Source organism: Ailuropoda melanoleuca, chromosome 6 (genome assembly GCF_002007445.2).
Source record: "Ailuropoda melanoleuca isolate Jingjing chromosome 6, ASM200744v2, whole genome shotgun sequence".
NCBI lineage: Eukaryota > Metazoa > Chordata > Mammalia > Carnivora > Ursidae > Ailuropoda > Ailuropoda melanoleuca.
Genome location: NC_048223.1, coordinates 33,390,006 through 33,412,141, shown reverse-complemented (window position 1 = coordinate 33,412,141; position 22,136 = coordinate 33,390,006). Strand labels below are relative to the sequence as shown.

At 42.5% G+C, this 22,136-nt stretch overlaps 2 protein-coding genes across 4 annotated transcripts in view; one reads left to right on the top strand and one right to left on the bottom strand.

The window, feature by feature from the left end:
* The window catches only part of SEC22C (SEC22 homolog C, vesicle trafficking protein), a 48,999-nt gene that overhangs the window by 16,844 nt on the left and 10,019 nt on the right, over nucleotides 1-22,136 (bottom strand). Inside the window, exon 1 of one of the 3 annotated variants that reach the window (XM_002925599.4) lies at nucleotides 8,141-8,682. The exons of 1 other annotated variant lie outside the window; for it this stretch is intronic. The gene's annotated coding sequence lies outside the window, so the exon portion shown is untranslated. Of the gene's footprint in view, nucleotides 1-7,790; nucleotides 8,098-8,140; nucleotides 8,683-22,136 lie in introns of those variants that run through there. One more of the 3 variants, XM_034662155.1, reaches the window with a different exon arrangement.
* On the top strand, nucleotides 13,448-16,436 carry SS18L2 (SS18 like 2). The gene is made up of 3 exons (XM_002925598.4): nucleotides 13,448-13,634; nucleotides 13,896-13,972; nucleotides 15,883-16,436. The coding sequence occupies exons 1-3, from the start codon at nucleotides 13,566-13,568 to the stop codon at nucleotides 15,968-15,970; spliced, it is 234 nt and encodes a 77-aa protein (XP_002925644.1). The 5' UTR covers nucleotides 13,448-13,565; the 3' UTR covers nucleotides 15,971-16,436.

The following is a 22,136-nucleotide window of genomic DNA, read 5'->3' as shown; positions in this document are numbered from 1 at the left end:
TGAGAAAAATCAGATGAAAAATATTATACAGAGCCTCAGGGACCGTGGGACATAACAAATCATCCAACATACATATCACTGGAGCAAGGAGAAAGAGGGCAGGACTGAAAAAGTATTCAAAGAAATGTCTGAAAACTTCCCAAATTTGACAAAAGACATAAGCCAACAGATTCAAAAAGCAGAACAAACCCCAGAAAGGATAAACCCAAAGAAATCCATGCCAACAAATACAATAGTCAAACTTAATAAAACTAGAGACAGAAAAAATCTTGAAAGCAGCAAGAAATAATACGGGGGGGGGTGAATAATTCAAATGACAGCAAATTTCTCATAGAAACCATGGAGGCCCAAAGCAAGCACATTTCTCAAGTGCTTAAAGAACTGCCAACCCAGAATTCTGTATTTTCAACAAAAATATCCTTCAAGAATGAAAAGGAAAATTAAAACATATTTAGATGAAGAACACTAAAAGAATTTGTTGCCAGCACACCTGCTCTAAGAGAATGGCTAAAGGAAGTTCTCTCGACAGAAAGGAAATAATAAAAGAAGGAATCTTGGGAAAAAGAAAACACTACAGAAAGAATAAAACCATGGGAAAATACAAGAGATTGTCCTTCTCATAAGTTCTGTATATTATGCTTGATGATTGAAGCAATAACTATAACATTTCTGATGCTCTCAATGTATTTAGAGGAAATATATAAGACAATTGCAAATGGGGGAGGGTACAGAGATATAAAGGGAGGTTAAATTTCTATGCTTCACTTGAAATGGTAAAATGCTGACTCCAGGAAACTATGATAACTCATAAATATGCACATAGATGTGCATGCATATATAAGTATACATATGTACACAGCTATATACTAGAGCAACCACTAAAAAAGCTATACAAAGAGGTACACTCAAAAACAATATACATAAATAAAAATGGAATTCTAAAAGATGTCTGAATTATTCACAGGGATGCAGGAAAAGAGAACACAGAATAAAAAATAATAAACAGAAAACAAAAAATAAAAGAGCATATTTAAGTCCTAATAAATCAGTGATTACATCAAATGTAAATGGTCTGAATATGCAATTAAAGACAGAGATGGACAGACTGGATAAAAGGCATGACCCAATTATTTACTATCTATAAGAAATTCACTCCAAATATAACAATATAGGCAGATTGAAAGTAAATGATTGGAAAAAATATACCATGTAAGCATCAATCAAAAGAAACAGTGGGGCACCTGGGTGGCTCAGCCAGCTAAGTGTCTGACTCTTGATTTTGGCTCAGGTCTTAATCTCAGTGTTCTGGGCCAGAGGCCTGCATTGGGCTCTGTGCACAGCAGGGAGTCTGCTTGAGGATTCTCTCTCCTTCTCCCTCTGCCCCTGCCCATGTTCTCTCACTCTCTCTCTCTCTCAAAGAATAAAAAAGGATGAATTATATTAATATCAGATAAAGCAGACTTCAAAGCAAAGAAAATTCCAAAGATGGAGAACATAACATAATGATAAAAGAATAAATCTACCAAGACGACATAAAACTAAACATACATGCACCAAACAACAGAGCTGTAAAATAGGTGAAGCAAAATTGATAAAGAGAAAGGAGAAATAGACAAATCCACAATTACAGTTGAAAACTTCAACATTACTCTCTCAACAATCAATAGAAAACCAGCAAAGATATGGAAGATCTCAACAACACTATCAACCAAAGTATGTAATCAACATTTACAGAACACTCCAACAACAAAGTTCCTTTCAAGCACCCACAGAACACATAACAAGATAGATGTGGGCCATAAAACAAACCTCAGCAGACTTTTAAAAAATGCATAGAGAATATGTTCTGGGACTACAATGTAATCAATCTAGAAAGTAATAATAGAGAGGTACTAAAAACCTCCAAACACTTAAAAATTAAACAACACATTTTTAAATAACCCATGAGTGAAAAAGGAAGTCTCAAAGGAAATTTAAAAATACACTGAACAAAAAGGAAAACATATCAAAAATTTTGGGACACAACTAAAGTAGTGCTAAGAGGGAAATTTATAGCACCAAAGGCTAATATTAGAAAAATAATAAGGGAATACTATAAACAACTCTACATCCATAAATCTGACAATGTAGATGAAATAGTCAATTCCTCAATAAGCACTAACTACCATAATTCACCCAATATGAAATAGATAATTTAAACAATCTTATAACCAAATTTCCTAGTAAGAAATTTTTATTTGTAATTTTAAAACTTCTGAAATCTCCAAGCCCAGATGGTTTCACTGGTGGATTCTACTAAAAATGTAAAAAATGTAAAAAACAATTAACACCAATTCTGCACAATCTCTTCCAAAAAATAAAAGAAGAGGAAACAATTCCAAATTCTTTTTGTGAAGCTAATATTACCCTGATGTTAAACCCAGAAAACTATAGACCAATAATCCTCATGAACTTGCATGTGAAAATCCTTAACAAAATATTAGCAATTTTGCAATTGCTGTATTGCCAGAATTCAGCAATATAATAAAAAGAATTAGACACTATAACGAAGTGAGGATGCAAGGCTGGCTTAACATAGTAAAATCAATCACTATAATCCATTATATTTACAGGCTAAAAAAAAATCACACAATAATATCAATTAATATAGAAAGGGCATCTGACAAAATTCAACACCCCTTCATGATAAAACCTTCAGCAAAACAGAAATAGAGGTGAACTTCCTCAACTACATGAAGAACATCTACAAAAAGCCTATAGCTAACATCATACTTAATGGTTAAAGGCTGAATGCTTTCCCTCTAAAATCAGGAATGACGATGTCTGCACTCACAGCTACTATTAAACACATTACTGGAAGTTCTACCCCGTGAAATAAGGCAAGAAACAGAAATAAAAGGCACACAGATACAAAAGGAAGAAACAAAACTACTCCTATTTGCAGACGACATAACAATCTACAGGAAAAATCCTGAGAAGCCTACCAAAACACCTCATAGAACTAATGAGTTCAAAAAGGTTGCAAGACATAAGATCAGCATACAAAAATCAACTGTATTTCTATAAACTAGCAGAACACATAGAAACCAAAATTAAAAATAAAATACCATTTAAAATCACACCAAAAAAATCTCAATGAAGATATAATTTTTAAAATAAAATACTTAGGTATAAATCTAACAAAACATCTACAGGGCTTCTATGCTGAAAACTACAAAACATTGCTGAAAGAAATCAAAGAAGTCTTAAATAAATGAGGAAATATACCATGATCATGGATTGGGTGACTCAACATAGTAGATGTTAATTCTCCCCCAAATTGATACATGGGTTTAATGAACTTTAAAAATATCAGAATGACAGTTTGTAGAGATAGATAAGACTATGCTAAAATTTATGTAGGAAGGCAAAGAAACTAAAATAGCTAAAACAATTTTGAAAAAAATAAAGTGGAAGGAACTATGCTATCCTATCTCAAGACTTATTATATAGCTATACTAGTCAAGACTGTGTGGTATTGGCAGGGGAACAGACACAAAGATCAATAGAACAGAATAGAGAACGCAGAAATAGACCTACAGAAGTACAGCCAAATGATTTTTGACAACAGTGCAAAAGCAATCCAATGGAAGGAGGACAGTTTTTTCAATAGTTGGTGCTGAACCAATGGATATCTATAGGGGGGAAAATGTCTTGACCTAAACCTCACACTTTACATAAAAATCAATTCAAAATGTATCAAATGTAAATCTAAAAAGTAAAACTATAAAAATGGAAGAAAATACAAGAGGATATCTTCAGGACTTGGAGAAGAGTTATTAGACATGATACCAAAAGCATAATCCACAAAAGAAAAATCAGTAAACTGGATTTCATCAAAATTAAAAATAATCAATCTGCAAAAGCTCATGTGAAAAGGATGAAAGGACAATCCAGAGACTGGGAGAAAATATTTTGTAAACCACATATCTGATATATAGATATAACTAGAATTTATAAAGAACTCTCAAAACTCAGCGGTAAAAAAAAAAAAATCCAGTTAGAAAATGGGCAAAGTACATGAACAGATATTTCACCAAAAAGAATACATGGATGGCAAATAAGCACATGAAAAGATGTTCAGTATCACTAGCAACTAAGGGAAAAGTGACTTAAGATCACAATGAGATAACAATACATACCTATGAGAACAGCTAAAATTTTTTTAAGTGAAAATATCAAATGCTGTCAAGGCATGCATAGGAACTGGATCTCTCAATTTTGCTGGTAATGCTATAAAATGGTAGAGTCACTCAGGAAAGTAGTTTGGCGGTGTTTTTTTTAAAAACTAAACATGTGGGTGCCTGGGTGGCCAGTTAGTTAAGCGTCCGCCTTTGGCTCAGGTCATGATCTCAGTGTCCTGGGACTGAGCCTTGCACTGGGCTCCTTGCTTAGCGGGAAGCCTGCTGCTCCCTCTCCTCCCTGCTTGTGCTCTCTCACTATTTCTCCCTCTCCCCACAAATAAATAAAATCTTTTAAAAAATAAAAATATATAAAAAATAAACATGCAATTAACATATGATCTATCAATCACACTCCTGGGCATTTATCTCAGAGAAATGAAAATTTATGTCCACACAAAAACCTATGTACAATTGTTCATAACAGCTTTATTTATAACAGCTAAGAACTGGAAACAACCAATATCCTACAAATAGTGAAAGGTTAAATAAAACAGTACTTTCATATCATGGAATACTATGCAGCAGTAAAAAGAAAGGAACTATTGAACCTCAAAACAACTTGGATGGATCTCAAAAGCACTGTGTTGAACAAAAAAACTCCAATCTCAAAAGGTCATGTACCATAGGAATCCTTTTATGTAACATTCTAAAAATGACAAAGTTACAAAGGAGAAATGATTAGTGGCTGCCAAGGGTTAGGGATGGTGGGGAGGAGGAGATGGGTGTGATGAGAAAGGAGAACAAAAGGAAGATCTTTGTGGTGATGCAATAATTTTGTATCTTGATTGTGGTAGTGGTTATAGGAATCCACACATGTGGTAAAATGGCACAGAACTATATACACTTTATATCAATGTTAATTTCCTAGATTTGATATTATACTATACTTATTAGGTAAAATGTAACCAATTGGGGGAAACTAGGTAAAGGGTATATGGGACCTCTCTGTACTATCTTTGCAACTTCCTATAATTATTTTTAAATAAAATTTGAAGAAAAAAGTATTAACTGAAGGTCTTTATACCACTCATTTAAATAATGCTCCTATCTGCTTTTTATGTTTAAGTGTCACTGTTAAATATCTCTATAAGTAGACCGATAATCTTTTCTGCTAATTAACTGTAGTTTCAATGATTTATGCTTGAACGTTGAAAAACATGTTTTATAGCTAGCAGCTCCACAACCACATGACATTTCCAAACTGGAAGATGTTCTAATCTCAGAATTAATTAAAAATAAAAGCCATTTGCAGATAACTAGTATTCGGTTTAAAAAACAAGAAGTAGTGGTATAAATCTGGAAAATCATGCCACAATTATAGAAAAAAAATATTAGCAATTATACAAGGACAAAAGCACCCTCAGAGTTCTTCCACAGAGACCCTAGTCTGTCTTCCAGGTCTTCCCAGCTCCTTCTACAGGCCAGTAGGCCTCATAGCCTGACACCATGCCTGGCACACATGAAGAAGGCCTCAGTAAAAACTGCTAAGAAAATGAATGAATGACCTAAGAGCTGCCTTATTTTTGCCCACTGAGACAAGAAATGCGGGTCTGCAGATCTTGCCAGATTCTGATCTATATTTTGAGCACCATTCCACAATAAATTTCTACTTGGAGAGAAAAAAACATTTATATAAATAGATTTTTTTTAAAGTAGAAACTGACTTAGTCATCAAATATACAGCACCCAAGTTACTATTAGGCTTTATAAAAATTGTATCTTAATCTGCCTCCCCCATTTCCTAAATCCTCTTCTCAGCATCTATTTATAAACTGCTCATGTCATAGATTATCCCTATTCTACCAGCAAAGACTTTGTGCCTAGCTGGAGGCCACCCTTGTTCCCACTGGTTTTTTCCTCCCCCCTTACACTTAGACCTCTCCCAAATCCCTACCTACATATACTCCTCCCCCTCCTCCCTCCAAAAGAGAGAGAGAAAGAAAACGTGACAGAAAAACAGCATTAAATGACCAGGCCATGACCAAGCCTTGTAAAAGAGTAATATAAACAAGCAAAACAATTTTCGTTTGGCACTCAAATACACAAACAAGTCTTCACCGTAAGGCATATTACCTACTCCTCGAATATACAATACAGAAAACAATATTGAATTATGTCACCCTTACTGAATTCATCTTCAGCCACAAGACTTGAGAACTGGTTACCCAATTTGTAGATCACTCAGGATCCTTTGTTCCCTGCTGCTTGAGGATGGTGGGGGGGGCGGAGGTTAACTCTTTGATAGGAGCTAAGAAGAGTAGGGGACTGAACTTGATAGCAGCTAATATTAAATGCGAGGCACTGAGCTAGGAACTTTTAAACTGATAATGTTGTTTAATGCTCATAACTATCTGTGAGGTAGACATAATCTACAACGAACAGGTGGGAAAACCGTAGCTCCAAAGGCATAAGTGATAGAGCCAGGATTCAAATCCAAACTTCCCTTACTCAAAATATTCAAAAGCCTATGTAACCTTTTCACTTTATTCTGCCTCTCTAAATCCAATCTTTGGGATTACAGCTACTCTATTTCTCCTAGAGCCTTACTACTTAACTAATCAGAGACCTGTTAATAGAAGGAACAGAGACCTAGCATTCCACTTGTTACAATTACTAATCCTTACTCATTGTGTTACTTTGAATAAGTCAGTTTTCCTCTCTGACCATCAATCACCTTTTGGATGCAGCTGGTTTCCGAGGCTCCTTCTTAGAATAAAACTTTCCGACTCCAAGATGTCGTCTGTGTTGTCAACACAAATACTTAGAGCTATAACAACTATCGTCTAAAATGTATTTTCCAGAGCAAACTCTATTATATCAACTTATTTCTATTTACCAAATCAAACCACTTTCAATTATTTACATTTTAATTTTCCTAAAATTACCTTTATCAGGATGAATTCCTTTGTAAAATTTAATTAAGATTACTTTATCCATCAGTCTGAGCCTTATTTTTTTGTTCTGACCATGTAACAAATTTCACCAATTACTTTTCGCCACTGGGAATATTCTGTGGCTATGATTTCTAAAAACTTAATTTCCCCCCAAGTGCTTTATTACCCTGGCTCTGGAGGTTCAGATGTAAGCGTATAACGGACACAAATGTGCATCACCTCCTAAACCTGATGTTCGGAAAAGCTGGTCCAATGCACCCAGTATTTGGTAACCCAAGTCGTATAATTTCGGCATGCTAAGGAAAGTTTGGTATTAAAGTTAAACAGTACTCTGACAGGGGCTCCGTGGATAATCAAGGAAACGATCGCCCCCTCTCTCATTTGGACACACCCCTTCTCCTCCCACTGGGAGCAGCGCTCGACGCGCATCTGTCAGCTTAGGGTTCCTGCAGGCGCGCGCCTCGGTTATCCCCGACTCCGGAGAGCTGCCGGGGGAAGAAAGGGGGACACATGAATCCGGGAAACCCCACGAAGCCGGGTGGGGCTAAGCCGGGCCTGAGGGCGGGGCGGGCCCGGGGCCGCCTCCATCTCCAGGCCCGCCCTGCGCCACACCCGACCCCGCCTGCTTTCGGCTAACGGGCCGCGGCGCCCGCCTCCGCCCGCGAGCCCTCACCTCGCCCCGACGGCGGCCTCCGGGAGTCAGCGCCCGCCCGTCGCGCCGCCTTGCCGCCTTACCGCCCGCCGCCTCCTCGGCAACCTCGGCCCACCGGGCGGACCCAGCCCAGGTCACTGGCGGCCCAGGCGCAGGTAGGCGATGGTACGCATGCGCAAGTCTTGAATTCTCCATTCGCTGCTGCTAAGCGACACCCGAACCCGAACCGACCAATCCTGGAGCGATTTCCCCGCCCGGTCCCGGAGGAGTCCTGAATGAACGGGTTCTTAAAGGGCTGCGACCCAAATGTAGAGGGGGTGTGGCAGGGGCGCTCGCGCCTCCCAATTTAATTCCCGTCTCCTGGCTCTCACCCGCGTGGGTTTGATGTCCAAGCCTGTGATTCCCACGTCCGGAGGTGCCAGGAGACTTCTCGGTCTAAGCTCGATTCCTGCCGGGGTTAAAAACACAACTGACGTGCGGAGGCAGGGAGGTTCCTCGTAACTGCGCGACACGCCCCAGCTGTGGGTTCCGCTGTCTGCGCCCCTGGGCGGGAAGCCCGAGATAGACAAACCAAAGAGCACAGCCTCCTGCCACCCTGGATGAGGTGCTAAAGTCCGACCCCGGAGGGACACACTCCAGTCTGGGGATGGAGGCACTCAGAGATATCACAGATGGATGGCCCAATGCAGGGAAACAGAATTCGTCTTTATTTTTCGTCCACCAAATTTTGAGCACCTGCTGTGTGCTGGACACTATGCCAGGCACTGGGGACACAACGAGGAACTCCTGACACTAAAAACTATGTTAAGAGAGGGCAGAGTGAGAGCACCCATCAAACAATTAAACAATTACTCACATGTGCTCAAATACAAACTATATGCCCTTCAGAGAGGAACAAGGTTTTTCAGAGAAGTTACAGGAGCTTCTGGTCTGAACTTGGGGGTCCGAGGAAGCTTCCTGGAGAATGTGACACCAGCTGACTAGCAGCTAACTAGGCAAAGGGGGAGAGGAGAGTGTTTCAGACAGAGGGTGGAGTACGTATAAAGAACAGGAAGGCAGCAGGTCTCCTTGGAGGGATGAAAAGAAATAGGGTAGTACATGAGAAGCTAGTGTTTAAGCGGCACATAATTTCAGTTGCAGAAGATGAAAAAGTTCTGAAAAATGAATAGTGGTGATGGCTGCACAACAATGTAAAATTTTAAATGTCACAAAACTGCACATTTAAAAATGTTTAAAATGGGGGCACCTGTGTGGCTCAGTTGGTTAAGCATCTGCCTTCAGCTTAGGTCATGATCCTGGCGTCTTGGGATCAAGCCCAGGATAGGGCTCCCTGCCCCAGCGGGAAGTCTGCCTCTCCCTCTGCCCCTCCCTCCTGTTCGTGCTCTCTCTCACTCACTGTCAAATAAATAAATAAAGTCTTTAAAAGAATAAAAATAGAATCTTTAATAAATTAATAAAAATAAAAATGGTTGAAATGGTAAATTTTATGTTATGTATATTTTGCCCCCCCCAAAAAAAATAACTCAGAGTTTAGAGAGTAAGGAATAGGGTGAGAGCCATTAGAAAGAACTAAGACCATGTAGGATCTTGTAGGCTATGGTAGAAAGTTTAGGATGGTGGAAAACTGATCACATTTGCATTTTGTAAAATCACTGGCTGCTGTAGTTAAGATCAAAATTAAGAAGGCTCATGGAAGCTCTGATAGGACTATCTGGGAAGCCAATGCAGCCATCTGGGCATGAGAGGATGGAGCTGAAGCTTGGGCTTGGACTGGAGCGATGGTGAGGAGAAAGAGAACCAGGAAGTCTGAAGAGACACACAGGAGCAAAATCAACAAGACTTGGTGATGATCTGGATGTGAAACGGTGACAAAGTGGCTTCAAGGATAATGCCACAGTTTAGCCTTGAGTGAATGGGTAGATAGTGGAGGGATTCATAGATATAGAGAACACTGGAAGAGGATCTGATTTTGGAAAGAAGAATGATCACTAGTTCCATCTTAGATGAACTGAATTTGAGGCACCTTTTGAGATTTCTGGTTGGGATGTCAATGTAGGCAGTTGAATATACAATGTATACATGAATATACATTCCATGTACCAGTCTGGGCTGGGCATAGACTTTTGAAAGTCATCACCACATGGGTGGAAACTGAAGTAGGCCTTACATAGCCAGAGAAAAATTACAACATGAAAACAGAAGAAAGTTATGACAGAGTCCAAGACGACCTCCAGGGAGCCCCGCCGCCTGGTATTCACACCATTGTATAGTCCCCTCTTGCACTGAGTCAGGGTTGGCCTGTGTGACGAATGATCATGAGGCTAGGTCATAAAAGGCACAAAGGATAAAATCAATGAGATTTGATTGGTAAAGAAGATTGGAACCCCTTCACTGTATGTGCCAGGAAAGAGGCCAGGATTCCCTCTCAAAGTGCATTCACAAGTGAATGAAAACAGGTTCTTCTCACCACAAGTCATGAAAACAAGGCTCTGGCTTGGATGGGGAAGGAAAAATTGGCGCCAGACCCACAAAAACCCAGAGCTTTTGAATGTAGAGCCTTAGGCTCTTAGAACCTGGAATGTGAATGCTTTATAACAGGGCTTTGTGCTTTCTGACTGGTACAGCTAGTGTGGCTCAGTGCGGCTCAGGCACCACGGTGGGTTGAGCTACAGAAGTGAGACGTGGCACCTGAAGTACTAGCCCTCCTATCCAATCACGGGTCATTCTGACCCCAGAGGGTGTCTCTTCCAAGCTTCTTCATCCTTCCACTTCCAGGGTCGCACCCTGGACTGCTGTATCACTGCGCAGAAGAGCTCCACGTCCGAGGTTGTAAATGCAGACACCTGATCCCTGACTGTCCCTGGGCTGTTCCCAGAAGTCTGCCCACTGTTCTCTGGCCTGCAGAAGCCTCCAGTCCAGTTGGCCTTCTACTTTGTTCTGCGTATCACCTCTCTCCAATCTTGATTTCCTTCCCCAGCAGCTGAAAGTCCAAGGTCTGTCACTTCCAACACCTTCTTCCCAATATGCTTACCTCCACTGTGCCGTTCTTCTTCTGACACCTGTCTGGCAGCACTTCAACTCTGGGGGAAAAAATCCAATTTTCTGGCTTCTTTAAATCTGTTCCTGAGCTAGAAGTGCTGCTGGGAAAAAATCTTACAACCACACAGAGCAGTGCTATGTGTGAACATAGCCCACCTCTACCAGGTCCTCAGCACTGTCCAGCACTCCTATGTTTGCCTCTCTCTAATCCTCCCCAACACCAACCTCAAAATCACCCGCATGAGCCCCAGATCCCCCACTCTTCAACATCCCCCTCGCTCTCCCAGGTGCCTCCTTCACTGAGAAAAGAGCAACCATTAAAGTGATAGCCCTCAGCTCCCACCAACTTCTGTCCCTCCAACTACCACCTTCGTTCCCTTTTCCCCTTTACAGCCAAACTTCTTGGGGAAAGTGGCCTGCTCTAAAGATTCCATTTGCTTCACCTTTCCTGTATTTCACTGTTCCTGGCAATTCTCACTGCTGCCTCGACACTTCACTGAAATTTCCTTCATTAAGGACATCAAAGATCTAGTCTCTACCTCGATTGACCTTTCAACAGCCTTTGTAATTGCTGTCTTATCTTGCTTTCTCAGTCACTCTTATTTCTTATATGACTTTCCCCCCTCCCCAACTCCTGGATTTCCTCTTATCTCTAGTCTCCCCAACCCCCATTCTCCTTTGTACTTTCTTTTCCTTGGCCATGAGAGAAACCAACTCACTCTTCTCGGGCAGCTTTATCCTTTCCATGGTTCCAGTCAGTTTCTACAAGTGATGCTTCTCAAAGCTTAGATCACCAACCCAGCCCTTGACCCTGAGTTCCAGACCCAAATAACCAGCCACAAACTTCTACATCTCCATGACATCACCTTGCATGCACATGTCCACGGCTGACTTTATCATTCTTACTTCCAGTCAGTTTCTCCTTCACTATTCCCTGTCTCTATAAATGGCATCACCAGTCTCTCAGTTGCCTAAGCCAGGACACCAGAAGTCATCCTTAATTACTCCTCTCTCCCTCCCCCATTAATTCGCTAAGGCGCGCCAACTCAACTTCTTTCAAACGCAGATTTCTTTTTTCACTGCTCCATTTTTGGCCTGCACACCTGCAGCAAATAGCCCTCTCCATGGTTTTTTTTTTTTCTTCCTTGTCTGGCTGCCCTACCTTTCACCACATTATAGCCAGGAAAACTCTAAAATGCATCTCTGACCTCATTTCTCTTTTGCCTAAAACCATCTATGGCTCTGACTGTTCCCAGGGGAGAGTCCAGGCTCTGGATATCTGTCACTTAGGTAACTTCTACTTCCTCTTCCTACTGAAACATCTGCTCTCCTGGAGGGCTTTCTCTGTATGCTGGAGCAGGTTGGTCCCCTGCACCTGCCCCAGCTTAACACCATCTCTGTTATTGTCATTCCTCATTTGTCTAAACAACAACAGAGCTGCATAGGACTAAGCAAGGCCTGCACTCTGCTCCTGATGGTTCCTTCTCTGCCCACTCTGTTTTCTGCAGAACCTCTGGGGACTTTCCCTGGGGAGGGAGCCTGGTTTGTGGTTACTAGTACAGGCTCAGGAAGCAGGAAGCCCTGAAGGTGTGTTGCCCCAGTTTTCTCACTGGGTTTACCCCTCTGTGAAATGGGATGAAAGCTGACTCCTCTCAGGATTGAATAAGGTGACTATGGAGGGAGAGCCCAGCAAAAGCAAATGAGACTGCTCAGGATCGGGGCACCACACAGGGAAATGAAGCTCTATGAGGCAGAATTGCCCCAGACCCCTTTTGAGTGAAGTCTTCCAAGATCTTTCTCCCAAATGATGTGACTACTGCTCACTCTGTGCTGCAGGGAAAACCAACCTTGTTCCCATGTCCATAATGGGTGGGCTGAACAAGAGAGAAGTCAACCACTTCTGAGTTTCAGAGGTTGCCAGCTGTAACTCTTTGGCTCGGATGGGTGGGCCCCACTTCCTTCTTTCATCTTGCAGCGAACCACTTCTGCAGTATGGTGCGTGGGCAGTAGTTAAGAACAAGGGTTCTAAAGCCATACTGCCTGTGGACAGATACCGGCTTTGCCCGTAGTAGCTGTGAGATATTAGGCAGGTTACTTTACCTGTTTTCTCGTCTGCAAAATGGAGAAAATAATGGTGCTTTTTAGGGCTGTAAGCCTAATAAGCATTATTACCACCCAAAAGTAAAAATAGGCATATGTGCGAGTTTCTTCCTCAGCAAAGAGTAAAGCTAACACCGGTGTTTTCCGAGGCCCTGCAGGGGTTGGCTTGGCAGAGGCGAAGGCTAGGGTTCACGCTCCAGACGCATATCTGGAGGCACCAGAGTGATGTCGAAAGAGGGAGGAGTGGACTTGGAGCCAGAAATCTGGTTTCCGGCCACGATTCCCTTAGGACCCTGGGCAAGGTACTCCTGCAGACAGAGGACACAGGTCCTAAGAAGCGAGGAGCTGACGCCGAGCCCCGCCCCCGAGGCTAGCCCTCCAGACTGCGCAAATGCAAAGGAGGGGCAAAAAACTCCGAGCCCCAGGGGCGGGGCCGAGGCCGACGTTCTGAGCATCGCTCTCGCGGGCCCAATCAGAAATGACGTTCCGCCGGTTCCCAGTCAACGGGAGGACCCAATCAACGTCGAGAGCGTAGGCCCCACCTATCGTAGCTCCCTGTTGCGGCCGTAGAGCGTCTGGAGCTGAGCAGGTTGGCTCCGGTCTGGATGCGCCGGGGTTCGCAGGGCCTGAGGCCGGGGTCCAACCTGGCTTCCCGGGATGTCGGTGGCCTTCGTACCCGACTGGCTGAAAGGCAAGGCGGAAGTCAATCAGGAGACGATCCAGCGGGTGAGCGCTAACTCGGGCAGAGAGACGTTCCTTAGTTGAGATCCCAAGGGGTGAGGGTGCGGCAAGCTTCCTGGAATGAGCGGCACCCCAGCTGAGGCTTGTAGTGTGCGTAGTGGATGACTTGCAGGGGTATGGAGTGAGATGGGAACGAAGTTGGCAAAGGCACCGGGGCAGGACAGCCCCGCATTGGAGAGAGTTGGGGGGCAGTGCTCCCGGCTGTCCCGATGACGCGCTGCACTGACCCCTTCTCTGGTCTTTCAGCTCTTGGAGGAGAATGACCAGCTCATCCGCTGTATCGTGGAGTATCAGAACAAAGGCCGGGCGAATGAGTGCGTCCAGTAAGTACCCGCCCCACCCCCCGACTTTTGAGTGTAGGGTGAAACCAGTGTGGTGATACAGCAGCTGTCCTGAACTAGGAGTCTTGGGTGATTGATCCCTGGTGAGGCTCAGAGAGGTTACTTACCTGCCCAAGACTACACAGACAGCACATTGTGAACCCTGGCGTCAGACGTGGCACCCTCTTCAAAATTTGAATTATGCTCATTGCAAACCTCCTTCACGTAGACAGGTCTGCTGATGACAACAGGGATGCGGAAGGGAGCACATGGAAAACTAGTCTCAGGAGATGCGAGCTCTGGCCCCTTTCCCCTCATGGATCCCCAGCTTATCCTTTTTCTGAGTGGGTCAGACCATCAGACTGCTAAGTTCCTTTCTTTCTTTCTCGATTTCTTTCCTCTCTCTTTTTCTTTCTTTCTTTCTTTCTTTCGTTCTTTCGTTCTTTCTTTCTTCTCTCTCTCTCTCTCCATGCCCAGCATGGAGCGCAACAGGGGGTCTTGAACTCACCACCCTGAGATCAAGATCAAGACCTGAGCTGAACTGAAGACACTGAGCCACCCAGGCGCCCCGCCACCTTCATTTTCTAACTTGCACATAGGGACCAATAAAAGACTTCCAAGTTAGGCCAAAGGCAAATTCTGCACAGTAATTGAATGTGCTCTCGAGCTATATACCAAAATTAGAGAAAATAGTCTCTTTTCTAAATGTACTCCAGGAATTATGCTCCATTTCTTATAGAAAAATACATTACTTCATTCTTACTGAAGACATCTCTAAGAAAACCATGCTTTTCCCATCCCCTAAAAAAATCACCTATGGTTCCTCACTGAACAGCTCAATGAAATAGTAGAGATATCCATCTTTGGGTAAGTCTTTACATTTGGTTCTGCCATCTGGTAATTTGCTTTTTTGCAGTTTATAGTAAACTCTCATTTTTCTATATGGAAAATAGTTGCAAAACATTCCTTTTGGTGTAGTGATTCTCAACCTATGGGTAAGAAAGTTATCAAAATTTCTTGGGGGGCTTTTTCACATTGCATGGGTCATGCTTCCTGCCCACCCCCACCCCCAGTCTGCTGTGTCTTCCTGGGTAGAGAATTTTACCGCCTGATTGAGAATCACTACTATAGTAAGCTCATATTGATACCATAGAAGTGCCTTGTCCCTTCTTTAACTTTGTTCCACAAATATTTTTTAATTACTACTGAGTACCAGGCACTGTTTCAGCGACTGGGGAATCAGTACCAAAACCAGCTCTGCTTTTTATCAAATCAGGTACCAGCTCTGCTCTTATGGACTTTACATTCTAGAGTCTAGAATCTAGAGGGAGGAAATCATACAGTTAGGCATGTAATAGTACGTGCTTTGAGTAAGAATAGAACAGGCTAATTGTTGGGAAGGGGTGTTCTTTTACACTGCAGCCAGAACTCAGTGAGCAAAGGGAAGGTGGTAGGAGCTGAGGTCAGAGAGATAAGTAGAGGCCCCAGTCGTGTAGAGCCACCAGAAGGGCTGGAAGGGCTCAGCTTTACTTAGAATGAGATGGGAGCCTTTGGGGGGGTTTAACCATAGGTATGGCAAGCTTGCCTTAAACTGCACAATAATCACTTAAGTTACTATGTGAGAACTAGAGTAGGAGTGCAAAGGTAAAGCAGGGAGACCAGTTAGGACACTGGTCCAATACAATAGTCTAAGCAAGGATAGTGGCCTGACCCAGAGAGGTAGTGATGAAAGTGATAAATGAGAACAGATGGATTCTAGACAGATTTTCACTGGTGTTAAACAAGGAGGTTGGTGATGCTGAATCATCCAATCAATAGATGTGCCATTCCAGGAGTGGGTAAATTCCTTTCCAGTCTTTTGTTCATGTTCAGCAAAACAAAGCCTCTAATTTTTGCCTCTTTTTCACGCATAGGTACCAGCATGTGTTACACAGAAATCTCATTTATTTGGCTACCATCGCAGATGCCAACCCAACCAGTGCTTCAAAAGCAATGGAATAATCTTTCAGTTGGCTGTCATGAGGAGTAATTGAGTGTAATCCATGTCCAAGAAGTAAAGACAGGATCTCTACCAACCCAACTGCTTAAAACATGACTGAACCCTCCGTGGCTTTTTTTAAAATGTAAAAATCTGAAGAAAGCTACTAAATGAACTGTATTCTCAGTGTAAATATTTATTTTAATAATTAAGCAGATTAAATTGACTCCAGATGTCCTCTTTCCTGAAATAGGCATATTTGGGTAACAGAGAGATCATGGGCATCTTCAATTCTACCTTTTCAGTTTCAACATAAAGAGGAAACTGAGCAGGTGATGGGCAATCAACAGAAATTGGCGAGACTCCTAACTGCGGCCCTGCGGAATGGATGTGTAACTGTGTGGTCCCTCCTACCAGTTTGTAGTTGTGGACCTGATTATTCTTTTCAGGTTGCTTTGAAATAAAGCTTGCCTTTCCACAAAACTCTCATATTGAGGTATAGAGAGTTTCATACGGTAAGTGTTCCATTTGGCCTTCTGGAAAAACTAAGGACTTAAAAATATAAGTAACAACACCATTATCATGGCTAACAAAATCAATAGTAATTCTTAGTTATTACTTAATATCATCTAATAATATCTTTTCAAATACTTTTTTAAAATACCTTCTTCCTCCTATCTTTTTAAGGTTCTTGGCTGGGGCTCTATCCCAAAAGACAGATTAACAAAAGAAAGTTTTATGTGACATGGGAGCCCTTCATAAAAAAGATAAAGACCCAAAGAAACAATTAAACCTGAGTATTTTTATATGGGATTTGATGAAAAGTGGAAAGCTGTGGAAAACGGAGAAGACAGAAGGGTATCAGCTAAGTGTAGTAAATTGGGGAAACTTAGCATGGCCTTTGCATTCAAATTCTCAGTGTCCCTCCATTTTAAGAGATAAGGATGCTCCTTTCTTCTGGGTATTGGGAAGGCACCTCTCATATGAGGGTCTCATGACCTGCTTCATGGGAGGTCAGAGAGTCCTTCCAGCATCTGCCATTTCTCAGATTCTTCGGCTTGAAATATTCAATAAGGCAAAGTGCCTTTTTTTGGAGTAGCAGCCCTGTCAATTATAGAATGTCTTTTTGTTATTTGTCTAACTCAGGATCCAAACAAGATTCATATACTGCATTGTGCTGATGTCCCTTAAGTCTCTGTAAAAAGTACTTAGCAGTTCCCCTTGTTCTTTGCCCTTTGTTGGAAAAACTAGGTCATTTGCCCTAAAATTTCTCGTATTCTGGATTCGCCTAGTGTATCCCTATGGTGTCATTAAATATGTCCTACTGTTGCCCACTTTTACTATAAACTGGTAGATCTAGAGGCTCATTCAGACTCAGATTCTAATATTTTTGCAAGTATACATCATAGGAGGTAAGAGGTACTTGCTTTTTGCATCACATCAGAAATGACCTGACTTGATTTATTAATCAGGTACCCAACAGCCTTCTGCTTAAATTATGATCTACCTGGTTTTGATCTATTATTTCATTAGGGATTGCATGCTGGTGAGTTCCTATTTTATCATCCCTTCTGCCTTAATTAGCTTTGCTCAATAAAGAACTTTCCCTCTTTGAGGCTTATCTGTAAAATGAGGTAAGGAGATTTTCCTAAGTGAACCCAAAATTAGAACATCCAGTGCCTGGATCCTTTTGTAGGAATCAAGGGTTGCAACCCAGAGAGACTATAATGTGTAAATAGTGAAGCAAGACCTCATTTTGAATCCCAGCTCAATTGCAACTTCTGAGAGCTCTTGTTTCCCTATAAAATGAGGATAATGAAAGTAGTATCTGCCTCCTGAGGTTGTGAGATTGAGATACTGTGGTTGAGAGCTGGCCACGAAGTAAACACTCAATGTGTGTGTTAATGTGTGCTCTGATGTGTTGTTATCTGAGGGCTCTGGCCTTTTCGGGCCCTTCTCAAGTTTGGGAAGAAGCATGTTCTTTGTTCCCTCACCCTTTCTTCCATCCTTAGGGTTCTAGCCTATTAATAGACCCCCCCCATTCATGGGGTTGGTGCCCATTCTGTATGCCAAGTGGGCTGCTCATGGGCCCGACCTGGTCAGCAGATATGATGGGCACTATACAATGTTTTTAGTTTTGAATTAGTTGCTAACATTTAGAGAGGATTTCCCATTAAACATGGATTTCCAGCAATGCTGGGCCTGCAGGTCCACAGGGCAACCATCAGCTGGAGTTGGATGGCAGCTGTCTCCCTTTACTAGGCAGCTTGACTTGTTTACATATGAGAGCTGGAATGAGAGCACCAGCTGATGTTTCAGTTTGGGTATCACCTAAAACAAGCCCGAGACAAGGCCTTGGGTGCTGTTTATTTGGGAGATGATCTCAGGAAGTAGGAATAAGGCCATGAGGAGAGTGAGACAGAGAAAGAGGAAAAGCCACTAAATGGGTGCATTACCAAGGTCACTGCTATACACAATAAGGGCCCAATCCAGGGTGGGGGGATCATCTCCAAAGCATACAAATCTCCCAGAAGTGTCCGCCAGAATTGGGGTGGCCTACAGGGGAGTTAGCTCTCCTGGACTAACAAGCAGCCTTTGTAGCCAAGTTGGCCCTAGATGTCAGAGGAGGAAGAAAGTAAAAAGCTGCATGGCAGCCCCCGAGATGGGCTTCTGCCAGAACAGGGTGAGTCTGACGTTGTAGGAACTGTCCACTACTGGCAAGGTAGGCGAGGGTCTGTGACAGAGCATCAGAGGTTTCAGTGTGTGGGCTCTGAGCAAGCCAGTAGAGCCTACAGCAGTCAAGTGTAGCAGGGGCAATAGCCTTGAAGACAAAGTCCAGTTCTCCCGCAGAGGGAAGGAGTTTGTGACCTGCTGTGTTCCCCTCCCTTTGTCTCTTAGAAGGTATTTCAGTCCACGTGTAGAAGACTGAAGCAGGGCAAATCACAAGCCTCTGGAAATGGCCAAGGCTATTTAAGCCACAGTTTATCCTATCCAGAGGGCCCTTTTCTGGGGAGATACACCAGAAAAGCTGGGGCAGGCCAGTTAGCTGTCTTATGTGCCCCAGCTTACCTCTACCTGTCTGCTTTCAGAGACAGCCTGAGGCACAAATATCTGCCATCCCTCTTAAAGGACCCAGAAATCAATATAGTGGTGAAAGGTGATTTAAAAAGATAAAGACCAGGGGCGCCTGGGTGGCACAGCGGTTAAGCGTCTGCCTTCGGCTCAGGGCGTGATCCCGGCGTTATGGGCGAGCCCCACATCAGGCTCCTCCGCTATGAGCCTGCTTCTTCCTCTCCCACTCCCCCTGCTTGTGTTCCCTCTCTCGCCTGGCTGTCTCTATCTCTGTCAAATAAATAAATAAAATCTTTAAAAAAAAAAAAAAAGATAAAGACCAAACCTGACCAGAATGTATTAACCGCTGTCTCTTCTCAGACCACCTCCTGCTTCAAGATTAAGCCTCTACTCAGCCTGTCTGCCCTTTTCCAACTCTCAGGGTCAAGCTGATCTCCCAACAGCCTACACAGGGCCTGGGCCTTTCTCTGGGGTTTCCAAGCCTGCTTCCCAGGATTTGCAACTGTGGTGACACTTCTGTCATTATCACATTCTCCTGAGATGAGGATATGGAACAAAGAAAGCAGATAATTTGAGGTCAGGTTTATTCCACAAAATGTGAAGCTATTTTTCCACTTCCTCATGAGGCTTTTTGACATCCCAATCTGACTTTGGGGGACCCCAAGTAACAATATGGCTAGGGAGGAAAGGATGTTCAGTGCTATCTCATGCTATTGAACCTCTGTAATAAACTTCTGTTACTAAAGGTGATCCTGAGTATATTTCTTAAGCTGGATACGCAGTATCTTCATTTTGTTGTTACTCTACCTCACACATAATATATTTGATTCCATTTTAATAAAAGCAATTTTAAGAAGTTAATTATTGTTACCTCTTTTCCCAGTGAAAATCCTACAGATTCCTCTGGAATCTAGATGTACTGTTCAGTCCCTGGGACCTTTCTTTCTTTCCTAAATCTTTTAAATAAGAGTCTAGGGTCCAAAGGGAGGTTGTTTTCATTTGTTTGTGATTAAAAAAATATTTATTGATCCACTAGTATGTGCTGATGGTACTGCAGTGAGGAAGCCAGACAATGACACTGCTCTCATGGAAACTTTATTCTTATATAAAGAAGGTAACACAGTATAAATAACCTGTATTTATGGGGGAGACAGGCAATACAATATAAACAAGCAAGGAAAGCTTTACATGGTAATAAGTGCTGTGCAGAGAATTACAACAGGGTCATGTGCTGGAGAGTGTCTGGGTGACTACTTTAAATTATGGAATCAGGAATGACCCCGGGAGGTAACACTGCAGCTGAGATATGAATAACAAGGAAACTGACACGTGACCAACAAGGAACCTAGCAGGGCAGGCAGAAGCAAGAGCTACAAAAAGACATTTCATTCCAACTGTTTTCTCTCTCTCTCTCTCTCTCTCTCTCTCTCTCTCTCTCTCTCTCTCGTCCGTTTATAGAGCAGTATTCGCCTATGTGGTCATCAACTCAATTATACCATGAGCTCTCATTTGACCAGGCCTTGTGCTGGGCTCTACAGTGAGGAAAATAGAGGAGAAGGGGCACTGGGCCCTGCTTTCAGGGAGTTCCTAATAAGCCTGGCAAGACAAAAGAGACCCACACCCAGGCATGGACCAGGGTACTAAGCAGGACCAAGGATGCTGAGAAATTGTTCAGATATTGAAGCTGCAGGTATTCCAAGTGGAAATTATCAAGTGCTTATATATCATAGAAAAAGTCTATGCTTTTCAATTCCTGAGCACTCTTTTGTCTGCAAACAAAAAACTGCCAGTTGCAGTAGCAGCTTTCAGCATCCTACTCATTCCTCGAACTTTACTCCTTTAATTGTGCTGCAACGGACTCCCAACAGTCCATAGCCATATCTCTATCCTGAGACTTTTTTCTAAAACTGAAGTCTGCCTTGCCCAGGCATAGCAGACCAGAAGAACCTAGGGATTACCATGCTGGGAACAGCTCTCAACTAATGACTACTGGTAGACGGAGTATTGACATCACAGCTCCCTCACCCCTCCAAAAGGACAATTCCAAGATGTTTCTTCTCCTGTACTGGTTGCCAGTTCCCCATCAGAATTAAGCTCTAATCACCAATATGGTAGTTGGCTTAATAGCACACACTTTACTGCCTATCTTCCTTGTTCACTTCTCTACCATCTAGATGGAGTTTCCTAGGGCCACTTCTCAAATAAGCAACTTGGAGCTCAAACCATTGTCTGAGAGTCTTCTTCTGAGGGAAACAACCAAGTTACCAGTTGTTTAATGCCATACCCTTGGTGGGTAGACCCAGATGGACTGGCTAGGCAAATGTAGCTTCCATTAGCACCACAGCAGATGAAAAATGTTTACCAAAACCCAATCTACTTGCAAAAACTAGGGTCTAGAAAAAACATCAGAGCCAAGGACTCAGAATTTAGAGCTTGAAATCATAGAACAAGTTGATCAACATAGAGTAAGGAACCTGACAAGAAGTGCTTGTTGAAGTGAGTTTTTCATATGAATTTGATGGCATCCAAGCTCCCTGCTAAAGAGAATGAAGCATTAGATATTTGTGAAAACACAGTCATTCTTTAAAAAAAGTTAGTGGGGGGGTGCCTGGGTGGCATAGCGGTTAAGCGTCTGCCTTCAGCTCAGGGCATGATCCCGGCATTATGGGATCGAGCCCCACATCGCTCCTGTGCTGGGAGCCTGCTTCTTCCTCTCCCATTCCCCCTGCTTGTGTTCCCTCTCTCACTGGCTGTCTCTATCTCTGTCAAATAAATAAATAAAATCTTTAAAAAAAATAAAATAAATTAAAAAAAAATTAAAAAAGGGAAAAAAGCTACTTGCCTAAAAGGCCAAAAGATGGGTGCAGTATCCACAATTAATGTGACTTCTTAGATTTTTTTTTTAAGAATTAAGGTGACTTCTTAGACTTTTTTTTAAATTTAAGATCTTTATTAACAGGTGCTTGCTGTTTATTGACTTTTTTGAAAAAATCAAGTTGTAACCAAATTTGTATTACAAGTTAAAAATGAGGTTCTTAAAAATCTCAACTTGACCAGATATGAAACAATTTAAAAACCTTTAAAGGTGTATTGAGAAAAAAACAGGCTTTAAAAAAA

What these genes read in the sequence shown, in the direction of transcription:
- SS18L2 (XM_002925598.4), top strand. Translation starts at nt 13,566, where the DNA reads ATGTCGGTGGCCTTCGTACCCGACTGGCTGAAAGGCAAGGCGGAAGTC. An exon ending in ATCAGGAGACGATCCAGCGG is followed by an intron (nt 13,635 to 13,895) that starts GTGAGCGCTAAC and finishes CTGGTCTTTCAG; the next exon opens with CTCTTGGAGGAGAATGACCA. An exon ending in CGGGCGAATGAGTGCGTCCA is followed by an intron (nt 13,973 to 15,882) that starts GTAAGTACCCGC and finishes TTTCACGCATAG; the next exon opens with GTACCAGCATGTGTTACACA.